The sequence below is a fragment of the Protopterus annectens genome, chromosome 3.part0, assembly GCF_019279795.1.
Source record: "Protopterus annectens isolate FY-2018-M chromosome 3.part0, PAN1.0, whole genome shotgun sequence".
Taxonomy (NCBI): domain Eukaryota; kingdom Metazoa; phylum Chordata; order Ceratodontiformes; family Protopteridae; genus Protopterus; species Protopterus annectens.
Window position 1 is genome coordinate 377,487,682 of NC_056731.1, and position 17,465 is coordinate 377,505,146.

At 38.0% G+C, this 17,465-nt stretch overlaps 1 protein-coding gene across 3 annotated transcripts in view; it reads right to left on the reverse strand.

Annotated features, from left to right (window-relative positions):
- Nucleotides 1-1,454: 1,454 nt before the first annotated feature.
- SPATA48 (spermatogenesis associated 48) overlaps nt 1,455-17,465 on the reverse strand; it is an 830,213-nt gene continuing 814,202 nt past the window's right edge. For all 3 annotated transcript variants that reach the window (XM_044064826.1, XM_044064825.1, XM_044064824.1), the window contains one exon: nt 1,455-2,171. In XM_044064826.1, the coding sequence (XP_043920761.1) occupies nt 2,048-2,171 (124 nt within the window). In that variant the 3' untranslated portion in view covers nt 1,455-2,047. The remainder of the gene's footprint in view (nt 2,172-17,465) is intronic.

Here is a 17,465-nt window from a genome sequence, read left to right on the forward strand (position 1 = left end):
CATGGAGAAAGGCAAAAATGGGGGAGGGGGCAAAGTGCCAACATTCTGGAGAGATTTTAAATATTGCTATTATCAACTTACAAATTTGCTACAATAACAGATTTTGCATCAGCATTCATTTCCTGAAGGAAATGATGTCTAAAATTTAAATGCTTGTCATTATTTAGTGACTGCAATCATCAATAATTTGCCAGAAAAAAACATACATTTTATGAGGGACAGACCAAAAATGTGAAATACAAATATAGGCATTCTGTGAAATTCTAGATAGTTGAGAGGCATGCTGGGTATAGAGATATAGGATTATCCTCTTTATACATGTTCCAAGGGGTAACAATGTGTAGTGGATCATCAGGTTAGACAGAATCTTAAAGATCACTAGTATGGTTTAAAAACTACAAGCTATGATTTAGTGGTGATAAATCTTAGGTCCTGTACCAGTACAGCAAGTCTGTGTGAATTACATAGACTTTGTGATGTCAACTTCAAACAAGTATGCTAGCAGGAGACATGAGGGTTATAATCACAACTGGGAAGTGTAAACAGGAGTAGAGCAAAATGAAAAAAAAAAATAGGGGCTAAGACAAGCAATATGCTGGGTCCCATCTTCAGAACTGTAGACGCCAGAAATGAACAGACAATTCTCCTAATCATTTTATCACCGATATGGCCACATGGGAAATACTGCATGCAGTTCAGGACACTATACAAGGAGAAGAAAGGGAAACTGACAGGACATGCAGGAAGGATACCAAGATGATGATAGTGACAATAAGGGCCATATTAGGAGAACTTGGATAGGATGAGGACATACTACTAGGTGAAAGACGGAAAAGTTACACAAGGTTTAGATCCAGAAATCAGTTAATGGGAATTGTAAAAGAATGAAGATGAAAAGGAAGGATGGTATTACGAGGATGGTAGAGATTCTAAGAAAAGGAAACAAACCATCAAATACATGAAGAGATGGCACTTCACACAGAGAGTTTTTGACAAGTGGAATGACATCTCAGAGTGGATGATGAAAAGCAAATCAATGAGGATATTCAACATAATATGAGGTAAGCAGAGTCATGGTAGAAGCAGTAGGGGAGGGCCAGCTAAGAGGTGGCAGCTGCAAGAAACAGGTGGGCCTGTAGTTTTCTGCTGCTGGCATTTTCTGTATGCATGAAATACCAGACATAATGTAAATGATGTAGTCACATCCATGTACCAACATTTTGTTTCCTGACACAAGTACTTTACTTACACCAGAATTGTTGTACTTTAAATGAATACCCACGTTAGACTTTCAAACAAAGTTCTAGTTAGACAGGAATTGAACTGCAATGCAAATACAACATGTAGATTTTAACAGATGTATATTTTTTTTACTACTGCAGCATCATGGTATAGCTGCCTTCCACAGAAAACAGTCATAATAGACATATGGTATAAACTAACTCAAGACCAACTAATGTTAATAGTTTTATTAAGAGACTTTTAAAGCATTGGATAATATTAAAGAAGAAACACCATACAAGGTATACATTTTAGTGAAAAAGAAATTATTATTCACAGCTGGTATCTGGGCATGTTGCTTATAGGATGGAACTGGTGATGTTTTATCGTTTATTATTTAAATTATTTAAACATTACATTTTTGTCTTTGAGATAGCACATACATTAAATCATTGCACAAATACATTAGCTTTCAGGTAACAGGAGTGCCATATTATTTTAAGTTAGTGAAATTAACTTATATTGACTGAAATATTCTAAAATTTGAGCACTCATTTGGAATTATGTAGACCTGTAATGTTCTGTTGCCAGTGGTCAGCATATTGCTAAGAAAAATTAATACTTAAGCTTCTACAATGAAAGATAGACACGGTCATTAAGAAAACACATACCACATACCACTGTAATTCTAGAATGGTGTTTTAAAATTCCACTTTTCACAAGGGAATTTAGTTAAATAATACATTTCTGCTATACCAAACACACAAATTACTGCATTTTAAGCAGGACCCTGTGAATGATGTCTGCTCTCCAGGGATATTGCTTTTTAAAAATCAATTGTTTCCTCTTCCACCTTGTTGAAGGGGTTGAAAGGAGAAACAGTGGTGACCATTCGGGAAAAAGGTCCTTGTTTTTTAAATGAAAGTTGGCTTCCAGAGTTTGGAATGTATCTGAAAAAAAAATACCTGATATTATTTACATATACATCAAAATGACAGTTTAAAAACCATAAAACAACAATCAAAAATGAGTTATAGTTTACTCATTGCTTACAAGAAATGTGATACAAGTATCCAATTAATCAAAAGACAGATGCACACTTGTTGTATTTTTTGTGATAGCTTGAGAGTTGTGTTGCAAATAATAAATGCGTTTTTAGTCATCAACGATATGCAGAATACAGTTTGGGTCCTACCAGACTAATACAGTCAGTTCTTTTGGAGAATAATAATTGATCACCTCTTTATTGTTACAGTTGAACATACTGTATCTGCCATGCCAGGATGTTTGTACTGGCTTAAATCATGTTTTATGTCTGGGCTTCAGTTTTCCTAATCACTTGACTTTAAATAATCCAAGCTCTTATGTAATCTCACATTTAACTATGCCTCTTAAAACATCAGCTGTTACTTTGGACACTCCTGCACTATATTTGAACAAAAGCCACTGATATTTTTTAATCTTCCAAGACTTTCACGTGTGCAGCATTGATATCCAATAAAGGGTATCATAATTCTTAGCTGTACCTTTATTTTTGGGTAAAATGATAGCCCTATTCTCTCATTTAACATAAACTTAATTGTTCTAGAATGTGTCATAACATTTCATATCGTATCATGATCTTACTCTTGGAACCTGTTAACCAAATCTAAATGAAGCAAATCCTCCCTAGAGGAAGTACAAGACCCATAATTGTGACAACAGTAAATACTAAAGTTAAAGTGTGAAAAACTGGTAAATGGGAGCACAAATGTTGAACCTTACTGTAGATCCCACACCCCTATATGTTATACATACAAATTCCAGCATCACTGTAAGGGAATACTCTTGAGATAACACATCCTGACACTTAGGATCTATTTTTGCTCTTGCATGTTTATTCTTGCTAATCCAAGAACTACATTGTGGTCCTTACACTTTTAATAGGAACCCTGAAGCAAATCATAATGGTGCCAAATTCCACAGAACTGCAACTGAGCAGCTGTAGGAAAATATGATTATTTAGTTCTGACTTGGTATTTCCTACGACTTTATTACCATATAATTGAAAAGAAAATAAGTAATCACAGTGAAAACCATGCCAGCAAACATTGCTGCATTATCAGCTGATACCTGTTTGCCCACTCTATGAATTTAGAAAAATTAATCCAGGTAAAAGATCACTTGTCAAAACATAAGTGTTTCCTTTACAAAGTAATCAAATCATGATATGGGCCACAAATTTGTTTTTTCTTAAATTAAAGAGAAATACTCCAAAATGAATGAACACTAATTATTTAATTACCACACACTCCATGCTTGCAGACAAAAATCAAAAACAAAGTTTGTTGAATGCCACCCTCATCATTGCCCTGCTCATCAAATACATCAAAATGTTAATCCAGGATTTTAAGTAAAGGATTATGAGGCTGTGAAAACCACAACAGTGTGAAGCACAAACTATAACAATCAATTCACTAATTAGCACACTGCATTCCTTACTTATGGGTATTGCTTGTTAGCCAAAGAAAATAGCTAAGTTAAAAATATGGTAAAAACTAACTCAAGACCAACTAATGCTAATAGTTTTATTAAGAGATTTTTTAACAGCATTGGATAACATTAACGCAAAAACACCATTCAAGGTATTTATATATTTTAGTAAAAAAAAATATATATATTCATAGTTAGGCTCCTGCTGCCAGAATCCAAAGCAAACATCCTTTCCCTCAGACTGTACTCAACAACATTCTAATATAGAAGATTATGAACAGGTCTGAGATCCTAAATAACTTATTATGTGTTTGAGACATGGATACCAAGAACTTCACCTTAAGAGTACAGTTTGACAGCTGAATCTTGGCATCCTCGATGAGAAGTTTGATATGTTCATAGTTCATAGGTTAGTACTAGGCTAACTGCTCTTGCGAGCCACTGTAAGCCTAGCCAATTATCCCTTGTGAGACTCAAACCCTGCACCTTGTGTTTGTAAGGCAAACACCTTAACCATTAGGCCACCCCTCCCAACACTGTCTGTTCCTCAAAGTCTGTATTTTTCAGACAAATTATTGAGAATTGAAATCATAAAATAAAGACATACATTTAAGTTTCAGACTTTGTGTAGTTCAGAAAATGGAAGCAAACACAGTCTTATTATTCTAGCAACTTTCTAAGTTTATAACAGGAAGTCAGGGACACATTATCAGAATGGACAGAGGGCAGAAATAAACATTTTATTCTCCCTCTGTCATTTGTTAGACAGTGCTGGCAGATTTTAGTGCACAGCCTGAAACCCAACCTTAACAATGTAAGCAAGGTGTGCTTAAGATTTGTTAAGGCTGAGTCTCTCTCCACTCTTGTGTTAAACTGATTTGTCTTTTTCCAAATATCGCAGCATAAGTACAATACTACATGCACTACAACAGAAAGAATGGCTTAGGCTGACTCATTTATTCCTGGGTTGGGTTGGGTTGGAATGGTCAGCAACTACTGACTTCAGACCCACCCCCTGCATATTCCATTGCTCCATACTGTCCAGAAAACTACACATTGTGGTGAGTCCAGGGCATGCCTCTTTGTGGTTTCATTTAATCTCTGCAGACAGGGAGACCTTCTAACTCTTAAGGCTTAGAAATCCTCATGACTGGGCAAATGAATGAATGAAGGTACAAGGGGTATCATTGTAAAAGTGTATGAGTAGAATTCCAGCAAATAAGAAAATATTTATCCATAGTGAAAAAAAGTCAAAACACCCCACTGAGAACAGCACTTGAAAATAGTACCTTACTTCAGGATTGACAGGCAAACCTAGAGGTCCCAAAACAGACTAAAGCCATGATTTTTGGAACAGCCAAAAGCATCCTCAAACGTTGGCAGTAAACTCACCACTGGGGAGTTCTTTTCAATCGGTGCATTAGTTTAAATATGAAGGTTTAAGATTAACAAATCAGCTTTTTCCTGGGATCATGTAAGCTCAAGAGCTGTAAGTGATTCTCAGAAATGCAGAAATGTAATTGCAATTAGAGGAAAAATACAGTTGTTTTAGTAACCTTATCATAATAGTAGATGCTCAAATGATCAGTAGCCTAGCTACATGGATTATATCCTGCATAGGCTATAACAGCTGGACAGGTTTCCAAAGCTTAAGGATACCTTTCATGATTGAATAATGAATGTCTGAAATTGCATCTTGAATTTCCTTTTCTCAGAAGTATAGCAATGTCTGAGTTAATATAATAGATGGTTAAAGGGGTGCAGCTGCCCACATTTGGGGCTGGGAGTTGGGGTGTTGGCCCCCTGGGAAAGGCTTTTAATGTGTAATAGTGACTTTTGCAGTTCACTGCTATTTGTAGTAAATCACAGTCATTTTTCCCTTAGTTTTCTAATGGCATATTTCTTCCCACATTGAATCTGTACCTACTAAAAGGCTTCTTGTTAACCTGTTAACCTGCTACAAAAGTTCAAATCTGTTAGACACTAAAACAAAATCTACCATTGCATAATGTGCGTTTGTTCTGCATTTATGGATTTCCAGTATTAATGTCAGTGGCTCTTATCAATCATAAAGAATTAAGATCATACTAAATAATATCCATAGGTTTATGGTTCATTCACTCCATCCTGTGCACCACTGTACCATCCTCACTAAAGTAAATTGTACAAAGAGCTATCATAGCCACTAACTTGTTAATTTACAAAGCACTGTAACTTATACACTGTCCCACCCTTGACTCCATTCTCCAAATCAACCTTCATCCACAGCCTCTATTCTTCAGACACTAGTACATTCACTCTACTCCCATCTAACAATTCCATTAAATGATTTTCAAAACAACTTTATCACATGTTGACATTCAACGTAAATTCTCACACAATAGTAACCAACATTTCCAGAACATTTTCTATTGCCATTTTCATGCATTATACATTTTTCCTAACAATTTCAATTTTACTCTTTACAGCTTGCCTTCATATCTTTCAATACCCACCAACCACCCTGCAGCACTCATCTTCTTGACCATTTTGTAATGCATCGATCCCAAATATTTTTTTATGCAATTTACTTCTTTCCATTTTAAAGATCCCACCTCCATTTCCTTAATTTCTTTCCCAATGCTTAATATATCATCTAAACGTGTTTTAGTCTTTGATTCCCATCTTCTTGTTTGCTTTTTTGGCTGCCAACAGCATTAAAATGAATAAGACCTTAATATGTCCTGACATGTCAAATGCTAAACACCAAATCAAAAATATCATCTTCTTAGTTGCTAAAATTTATTATCGTACACCTGTTTCAAAGTATTCTGCAAGGAGTCTTTAAAATCAATCATCTTCATACAATACATATTCTCAGTTTACTCTCCGTTCTCCATCACAACAATGCTTTAACAAGACTTTCTCTTTTTCAGGCTTAAGGTATGGAACTCACTGAATATGAGTTCCCTATAAACATTTCACTAATTTACATCTAAGTTTGTAAAAAAACACCTTACAAATACTGTATATAACTATGTTAATAAATAACCTAGTTATGTTCAGTTAATCTTGAAATGCAACTTTCATCACTGGTTGAATTTTTTATGACTGCATTCTGGATCTGCATGTAGCACTGTAAGAAAGGCCAGGATTTATACAGATGTCCTATGTGCCAAAGCAAGGCTTGCACCATAAATAAATAAATGATGCACAGCAGTATAACGTACAGAAAAGTATCCAATTGGTGATACAGTGAATACCGAAGCAGCTAATTAACTTCTGATGTTGAAAGGAGCAAATAGTCAAAAGTCTACCACAGAGAAACAGAGCTATAAGTGGCTGTACACTGGTTATAATATGCCTAGCATGACTGGAAAACAGCAAAAAGAATGAGTTGGCATGTTGTGGAGCAGACGGTAAGCTGTATACTAATAATTTATAGCACACTGTAAACACCTGCAAACTGGACTGCAGTCATCTGTACAATTACTAGTTCTGTGAAAAGGGAGTATAGAACAATAGGGAATAGAGGAACATAAAAAGCTCATGTACACATGAAAGGGAAGCATAAAAGAAAAGCAAGTGGGAGGAGGAAGGACCTATTTTTGTAATGATAGGTACCTCATTTTATATACATGGAGACAGATAGAAGGGAAGACAAGAAGGATTAAAAGGAGACAGGGAGAAAATGTGAAGAAAGGTCATCAGTAGGGGTATGTAAACACAAAACAATACAGCAAAAACAAGGAGGAAGAAATATGGGCTGAAGGGAGACAGAGACAGAAGGTGGACCTCTAATGTAGATAGCATACTCAAGAAGACACAAGTATCTCACAAAGAGGATCCTAGGCCTTAAACACTTGCCCTATATGGATAGACTAAAAAAACTCCAACTATTCTCTGTCTCATATCGCCTACTTAGAGGCGAGCTCTGCTTGACTTACAAAGCCATTTCTGACCCAGCTCTATTAGAAATTCTACATCTAAAGAAATCCCAATCCCTCCGCACCACAAGCTCCAGAGACCTCAAGCTCATTACCACAATCAACAGAACATGCTGGAGGGACATGTTCATAACCTAGAGACTGCCCATGCTATGGAATAGACATCCTATACATGTCAAATAGAGCACCTCACTGGCCCTCGTCAAGAGAAATCTTGATGAGTGGATGGGAAATAGAAAATTCACCCCAGGGATCACTCCAGTGGCTCTACTCAATAGAAGCACTGGGTAGTAAGGTCAGGTGACACGATGCCAGGGTAATCCTATGGGCTAGGCTTGTAAAGGCTCCATGGCCATTAGCCTAGTACACACCTATGAACCTACAAGATGATGTGGGCATAACATTTTGGCTCTGCAATGTGCTAAAATCAAGTAAAATATGGCCAAACATATGTCTGGTTCAGTAATGTAAAACATTCGGGGGGGGGTCCTGATTGGAATATGTCACAAGACTGAATCAACGCAGTCTTGAGAGTTTTAATTTGTGTGTTTCCTGCATTTCTTTTGTCTGCTGAAGTCTGTGTTTTGTTGCCACTTATTTGGTGTATTTGGGGGCTGCATGAATTCCTAAATCTCTCTTTCCACTCATCCTTTTATATCATCCCATTGCATCTGTATTTTGTGGGTCTCAGAGTTTCCCTTACAGTCTAACTTCCCAGAATCCATTTTTCCCAACTAGTTTGATGCAGTACCTATGTTTTGATGATGTTGGTAGAAGCAGATGTAAGCGGGACGACCACATTGTCTAATGTTGCTTTTATTAACTTGCCTGAGATTTTTTTTACCATGCAGGTGGTATTTAATCAGAACTGTTTACAGAACTGAACTACTCTCAATGAACACCCGGAGGATAGGTTCTTAAAATACTCAAGAAGGTGGCTGTACTTTTATTTAAATTTCTGCCTTTACACCAGTTATTAGTTACTGTGCTGTCTACCTTGAAGGCATTGCAACTTTTACTGTCTGGGACTGGGGTGGGGAAGCAACCTCTTGATTTGTGAACATTGTGACTCAGTTTTTTTAGGATTGGACTGACCAATAGCAACACCCACGTTCTTATGGTTCTTTAGTGTTTAAAAATGTGTTTAATGCTGTGTTTGATTGGACTGATCAATAGCAACACCCACGTTCTTATGATTCTTTAGTGTTTAAAAATGTGTTTAATGCTGTGTTTGATTGGACTGATCAATAGCAACACCCACGTTCTTATGGTTCTTTAGTGTTTAAAAATGTGTTTAATGCTGTGTTTGCTGACATTTGTTTTTTCTTCCTTTCCTGGATTACTACTTTTAAGTTGTTGTAGTAACTTCTAACATGATAATGTTTACACAGTATATAAGGGCTTGACTAGTTAGCATGTTCTATTATTATTATATTTATAGGTTGTTTTTTTTTTATATAGTATAGCAGGCCGGAAGAGGTGTCTTCACTGTTTATTGTAGGTAAAGTCTCAAACTATGCTATAAATGGTTCATTATGATTTCCTGCTCTTCACTTCAATGTTCATTTTCTTATAAAAGTTTAGTTTCAGTTGGTTATATGGTTATTTCCCATGCAGAAATATTTTTGTTTTAATGCTATATTATACGCTGTTTATGCATTCAGTTGCACTGAAGAAATTCTATGTAACAAGGGAATATATGCACATGTTGTGGAGAGGGTTTTAATTTTGATTTTTCCTCTAAATTATGTGCAGCTATGTGATCTTTTTTCCTTGTGGGGTGCTCTTGTTTAACTTTAAGCAGACATTTATATTTAATATAGAAAGGTATGATCAGGTCTCTGACTGTAGCCACATCATTGTGTGTTCAGAGAAGCTTGAGAGGTGAATCTTTGCACCCATGTCGAGAACACATAATAACGGGTTATAATCAGTGAAACCCCATCACGACTCTGTAGTGCATGGAGATTTATCTACTCCATGTACTATCAGTTACAAAAGAAAAAAAAAACGCACACAATATGTTTTATTGGCAATGAGTAAAGCACTTAGCGAGTGCTGCCACAAAGACAGCAAGTAAGGGAAAAGTCAGGGAAGGATTTTAAATACTGTCCTAATTTTAAATAAATTACTTATTGACTAATGTCTGTAAACTTCAGTGGGCATAGGATGAAAGATATTCAGGGACTGAAAGAATGCCCCTCCTCTTAGTGTCACAGTGCTTTGGTGTGTGTGTAACAACTGTTACACACCTCTGAAAGTGCTGTTATGATCATGTCTCATGTTACAGTACAGCTTAGTCTGTTCAACTTTTTTCCAGTTTTGGAGCATAATCATGGCGCTCTATGAGCTATATGTTTATAATGATTCCATTATGGGACTGCAATGAGGAGTGTCTAGTTTAATCCAAGAGACAGGATTTGTCTGCCTCTTTACGTTGTTAATTTAACTATTTTGCCAAGGAACTTCTGTACTTCAAATGAGAAGTTTGTGATTGACAGTGGTTTAGTAGCTAACTACATATATATAGGATCATATCATCATAGGAAGTTACTAGGCTATTGGCCCTGAGACCCTTACAAGCCTAACCAAGAATTTAGCCCATGTTCCAACAATTCAGCACCCAATGCCCCTGTCCAGCAGAGACACAGGTGGAATCTCAAGGGTGTATTTCCTGTTCCTGTTCCCTATCCAGTTATCCTGGTTGTGCTTAAAAAGGGTTAATGAGGTGATGGGTGATACCCTCTTGAAGGATGCCCACATCACTAGGGGAAATTGATGACAGTGTCCAGCTTGCAGTCATCTGTGAACTTGGTCAGCCATAGCCCACTGGTTTTGGCCTGCACCTCAGAAAAGTATATCCCAAACAACACAGGCCCCAAGACCGATCTTTGGGGTACACCACTCATTATGGGTCTACTGCTTGAGGTGGCTTCCCCTATTTATTACTATGAGGGTTCTATCAGTGAGTCAGTTTGCTACCCATCTGGTAACATATTGATTGATGCCTGGTTGAGAGAGTTTATCAACTATATCCAAGTGGGGAATAGTATCAAAGACTTTGGCCAGGTCAAGGTAGGCGGTGTGCACTATCTTCTCCTCATCCATGGCTTTGGTGACTGTCTCAAAGAAGCCAACCACATTTAACAGGCATGACCTCCACTTAACGAAACCAAACTGTGTGTAATCGAGTGTTTGGAGGTTGCCAGTGTCCTTGTTAATGAGGTCCATGTTTGAAGGTTGCCAATGTCTTTGTTAATGAGGGCCATGATAATCCATTCCATGGTCTTGCAGATCAAGCTAGTTAAGCCAATGGGTCTACAGTTTTCTGGATCGGTAGACGCTACACCTTTTTGCAAAGGGATGACAGTGGCAGTCCTCCACTCGGCTGGGATGAAGCCTGTACGCAGGCTTTGGTTGAATAGGGTGCCTAATGGTGCAAGTTCCTACCTGAGTTCATGTAGGATGCAGCCTGGGATGTTTTCGGGTCCCATGGAAGCTGTATTTTTTTGCCTTTGAGAGGGAAGTGATGACTTGCTCCCTAGAGATATGGGGAGGGGCAGATGCTGGGGATGTCCTGATTTACTGATAGGGGGGACAGAGAGGTGAAGTTTTCATTGAACCTATCTGCCAGCAGGTGGGCTATATCTACGGTGTTCATGTATGTGATGTTTTTGACCAGCAGTTCAGAGCAGATCCGAGTGCTTCATTTGAGATTGTGGACAAATGTGAAGAAAGCCTTATGAATGTCTTTAGTAGATGTGGCCAGTTTGGACCAAAAGTTTGCTTTGGAGGATTTCATTAGTGCTCTTAATTGCTTGTTTAGGCTAAGGGGAGATTGCTTCCAATTAGGTACCTGCTCTTTCTTGGTCCTGGACAGCAAATTTTTCCTTTTATTATAAGAGTTTATTTATTGCAGATGTCCACCAGACAGGTTTACTCTTCCTTGAGGAGGAGGATTTTGTCCTGTCTGGTATTCCTGATACCATGCAGCTATATAAATGCTCATATAGTACTTTGGTGTAGGTTCGGACATATGTGCCAGTTCCTATGGAGAGAAGTGGGCTGTGAAGCTGTTTAACCTTCCCTCAGGAGGTTGTACTCAGCTTTGGAGAAGTTTTATTTGTTTGACCCTAGCTAGATGGGGACAAGGGAGATGGTGACTTCAAAAGTGACTGCTTTGTGGTCAGACCTTACCAGGGAGGATGACACTGTAGGGATGCGCAATGGTTACTCATGTTGGTTAATACTACGTCCAAGATATTATCACCTTTTGTGGAGGTGTCAACCAGCTGGTCCAAGGCATCTGCAGTGAAGAAATCAAGGAATCTCTGGGCATTTGTGTTTTGGCATGAGTAGTTCTTCCAATCTATGGTTGGATAGTTAAAGTCGCCCAGGATCAGGGTAAAGGGTTGAATCTTGCTAGATTCAAAGAGGTCCAGATAGCTGTAGTGGGCATCTTGAGTCAAAGTTGGGGGCCTGTAGCTAGCTATGATGTGAATAGCAGTCTTGTCAACGGTTAACTGCACCTGGAGTGTCTCCTGTACTTTATACTGTTTGGCCAGCTGGAGGTATGTATGTAATTAATATATATTGCAACTCCACCTCCTTTTGCTTTGGTGCCCGCGGTCTGGGGTCTGAATGTATGATAGGATGAGTAACCTCGTATGGCTGGGGTGCTCCCCACAGCTTTGAACCAGGTTTCTGTTACTTCACAAATGTCAGCATCTTCCAGGGTTATGAATGCTTGCAACAAATGAAGTTTCATGTTTAGACTCCTAGTGTTTAGCAGCATGAACTTTAATTTGCATTTTGATGAAATTTTCATGTTGGTAGTTTTGACCTCATGGCATTGCCTAAAAATGGCACTATAGGGGAGGCAAGAGCATTTGCCTGAAGCCCAAGGGAGACAGATGCAGGCCATCTCTGGCAAAGCATTGTGGTCTGTTGATCACGTCTTCCCAAGCTGTCAGGTACTGGATCCCCTTGGAAAGGCACCAGAAACAAAGCTGATTGTTAAAGTCAATCATTTTCTGTTTGTTTTGAGGCATCATTCTGGGTGACGGTAAAATGCTGCTTAAGGCTAGGAACATACCTGCCCGGGACACATATTCAGTGAGCTCGATCACGTCTCTCTTCATATAGTCCAGGGAGATATGTCTCAAGTCATTCACACTAACATGAACTATGACAGAGTCATAACAGTACGTGTTGTTGAGAGACTTGAGTGCATGGATGACATGGCAGATTCTGGCACCTGACAAACAACTAACCATGACTTTCTCCTTATCCAGCCTGGTAAGATCACAACTGTGTGTCTGTTTTGTTAAGTACTTTGGGGGGATTTAGGGACAAAATGTTTTGATATTTTGTTTTTCATCTTTTACATTTTTATTTTACTGTATCAGTTGTATTTTACACGTATTTTTGAGCTTCTCTGGTTGACTTTCAGTTCAAACTTTTTGCCACACAGAGGTTAAGTTACTATGACAAGGTGGTGTCATCTATTTTCTTGGGTATATTTTTTTCTTCTTGGCACATCTTAGGACATTCTACACTTCCATCACTTACTTTAAAAGCCTAAAATGACTGGTGATGTTTTATGATCCAGAAAAGGTTGATCTCAAATTCTTTCTTTGCTTCTTGTGCAGCCCAGGAAACACAGCCTGAAGGAAGAGGATGTGAATGGTGTTGATTCATGAATGGGCATGAATCAAATGTTAACCAGATATGGGCATACATAAATGCAATTTTGCCTGATAGCTGCTACGGCAGGATCTAAGCACTTTGGAGAGAAGTTTGGGACTGTGTCAGGACCAACAAGGAGAGCTGCAAACTGAAGGCAATCCTTGCACTTCACAAACTGAGGAATCTCATTTGTTAGAACTATCAAAATGCATCAATTTGTGACCTTAAAATCTAAGAAATCTAAGGTTACCATACAGAGTATGAAGGGTGTTCATTTTGAACCTTTGAACTTTAAAGGGTTTGTTGAGATTGTACAGATGCAGAAGAGGTTTTCAGTCCTCTTTTTTTTTGGGGGGGGGGGAGTCAAGATAGAAATAATAATAATAATAATAATGTGGTAATACTTTGAGGGGATATGGGACTCTATTTTTGTAAGACTTTTTTTTAAAATTAGTCTCATAAAAGTCAATGTAAGTACAGTTAGTTATGGAACTGGAAGTGAGCATTTATGGACATACTTTCCCAATTCCTTATAAAAATAAAGGATTTTGCCTGACCACAGCGGGTGATGTTTAATACGTAGAAGATGTCTGACATGAAAGACTGTGCACTAAAGTTGAATTGGAATGAAAACAGTAATCTAAATGCAGAAGTCTGTTACAGCTTTTGTTTATATGGACTTCAATGAACATGGAAATTAGCTTTTCCATACCAGGACAGCATACCACAAAAGAAATATTCTGTATAATATGTTTGCTGTCCTGCAACATAGGGACAGAATCTGAGTAAATATTAACATGAAACATATTAAAGAAAATGACCTTACTTTAGCAGTTTTTTCTAGTTCCTGAATAAAGGTATGAACTTCGAGACCAAACTTAAATTATGGGGACATAAGAGGGGTATTAATCATGGCAATTATATTATCTGTGTAAATGGTAATTAAATTATCTGGGAATAGTTTTAATCAGGTGTATCCTGGATGCATAAACAACGTAGCTGCACTCCAAAACAAAGAAGAATATTCACCACAAGCCCACTTGTATGTCAAAGATACCATCTTTGCAGCTTCATGTCATGCACTCCCAGACTATCAACAACATGGCAAATGCAATAAAAGTACTGAAATCAGAAACTTAGCTTAATCAAAACTTTGTAAAAAATGCATGCATAAAATTCTTTTCAGGCCCCCAGCCCCCACATACACTTATGTAAATATACTAACTCCATACAGTTTTCTAACAGGAAAACTCTGAAAACACAGCATAAAATAGATTCATCCAATCCCAAACAACTTCCAGGACAAAAACAACACCACATTTGCAATGTCACTAAAAGAAAAAAAAATCCATTAATGGATTAAATATATATTCTTCACAGAAAATATCAACTACAAATATAAAACACAAATATGGAAATCACTGCGTAATATAAATACAAATGATTTACTTCTGACAATAAACTATATTTCACCAGCCATGTTTCACTACTGTAACAGACATGAAGAACTAGGTACCACCTGCATAAGCAAGTCTCCCCATCCACTGGCTACACTATTGCAAATATTCTTCACATGCCAACTTTTCTCCATACTTGCAATGTTTTAAGTAACCTTAACAAGTCAGTATGGCAAAACTAGACTTGTTATACTAAAAGACTTCAAATCTGCTGCTGAGCTAATTAACAGCCCTCATAAATGTAACATTCTTAAATTACATTGGATATCATTCAATAACAGAATCATAATGTATTTGACATTCACACGTGCACTCATTTATAAAACTTAACATCCATCTTCTGGTTCAGTAATATCAAGGCATGCCTCTATCAAAGGTACACTCATATCCAGTACGAAACGTCTTCTGCAAGTACAAAAAACTCATATCTACCCAAAATGTGTCTTTTTCAGGAAATGTCAAATTGACAAACCTAGTGACATAAAATCAATTCAAATGAACCTTGAGGAGTTAGTGCTCAGTAAGTACCAGGAGCCTAAATAAAAAGCTACACTTCCTCCCAGCCTTCCTCACACTTGAGAATATAGATATCCATACAGTTATCGTGACATGGTTTAAAGCGGCAGGACAGTACCCCGGCAGTGAAAGGTTTCAATGCCTTCCACACTTCCAGACCAGTAGCTGCACAGACAAAGGCTAAATGTGGAGGTGTCTCAATAAACATCAACAACAAGCATACTTCTTGGTTGGTCATCTATGTGCAGACCACCAATGAAAAAATCCTGTACTATATCCTAGACAGCTATAGGTCACCCTCCATGTCCCAAGGTGCCCACATTACATACTTGGACCTAATGAAGACACTTGCTATCCCACCTAACATCTTACTAATGGGACTCCTTTAATCACACCTGTATAGACTGAGAATCCTATATGGCCTCAAATCTACAGGCAGTGAGGCACAGAGTTTCCTGGACCTAGTAAATACAAACATCCTTGACCAAATAGTAAATATACCCACTACTGGCTCCAACATACTAGCCTCATACTCACAAATATGTGACAATGCTGCACTCTCACCAACTGTCTCATCCTCCCTGATAAAGTTCAACCATGAAGCTGACTTTTTCAAAATCAAAATTAACTCTCTAACCACAGTAAAACCAGCAACAGTTCGGAACTATTTCAAAGTAAACTACCTTTTATTAAGTGATGGTTTTTCAAAATCCAATGCTCCTCCAAACCCTGAGAACAAAGAAGCCTATGCTGAATTGCTGTCAGAAACTCTGTACAACCATGTACCAAACAAAAGAAAGCCTAGAACTAGCCCCAGAAATAAACTGACATGTGGCATCCCAAACTAAACAAGATATACAACAAAAGAAAACAATTATGGCAAAAATCATGAAGGGTAATTCCAGTAAAGATAAAAACACTCTCATCAAACTAACTAGGTAACTAGGAGAGCCAATTAGGTCAAACAAAGCTGACTTTGAGGTTAAAATAGCCTCCCAGGTGAAAGATAAACATAAGACCTTCTTTAGCTATGTCAGAAACCTCAAGGACAGCACACAGCAATGTACTGAACTGGTGGTTAATGATGCTACATTCACCGAGCTGAGCAATACAGCAAACCTGTAAGAGGACAAATTCAGTTCCAACGTTACACTATTTCATCCCAACCACCCCCCAAGAAATACCTGGAAACATAATCCCTCCAGCTTTAACTAGGAAGTATGTACTGGCAGCGTTCATTAAAGCCATGAACACAGCCTAAATGGGCCCTGATAACATCCCAGGATGCCTCATGAACAGTCTAAAATATGACTTATCAGGACCCCTGCAGTCACTATTTAACTACAGTCTTAAAACAGGCTTTGTGTCAAGAGAATAGAGGAATGCAACAGTCATCCCCCTTCATAAGGCAGGACGTTCCACAGATCTTGGAAACTACATGCCTATTACTCTGACTAGTCTTTTTTTAAAAAGGCATGGAAAAAAAATAACATGGAAATTTTTGCAAAGCCATGGAAAGAATTATCGTGGAAATTATCAACAAGGACGTAGGAGACCGCCAGACACCGAATCAATCCTAGTTTGGTTTTGTCAAAGGAAGATCATACTTAATGAACCTGGTGGACTTCTTTGAAAAGGTCACTAAGGCAAGTGATGAGGGAGAAGCAGTGCATATTGCCTATCTAGATCTGACTAAATTATTTGATATAATACCCTCATCTGGACATTGTTAACAACTTATGGAACTAGGCATAAACTCCTTTATAAAATGCTGGATAGCTAGCTGGCTCTGCGGTAGGACCCGAGAGGTTAGGAGTGGTGGGACCATCTCTATACAAAGTGGTCAGTTACCAGTGGAGTCACTCTAGGTTCTACGCTGGGTTCACTCCTCTTTGGCATCTACTTCTTGGAGATCAAACCCAATGTTAAAGGACTCTAGCTGACAAAGTTTGCAGATGATTGCAAACTGGGAGCAGTCACTCAATCTCCTAAAGATGAGAATACCCTTCAGGAAGGTCTAACACAGACAAGCCGTGGCTTAAAACTCAATACCTAGAAGTGCATTATAGTACCTTTTGGGAGGCCATCCACTCTGAGCAACTAGTTCATCAATAAAACACCCCTAAAAATTGATTCACTAGTCAGGGATCTGGGAACACATGTAGATTGTAACCTAGCCTTCAAC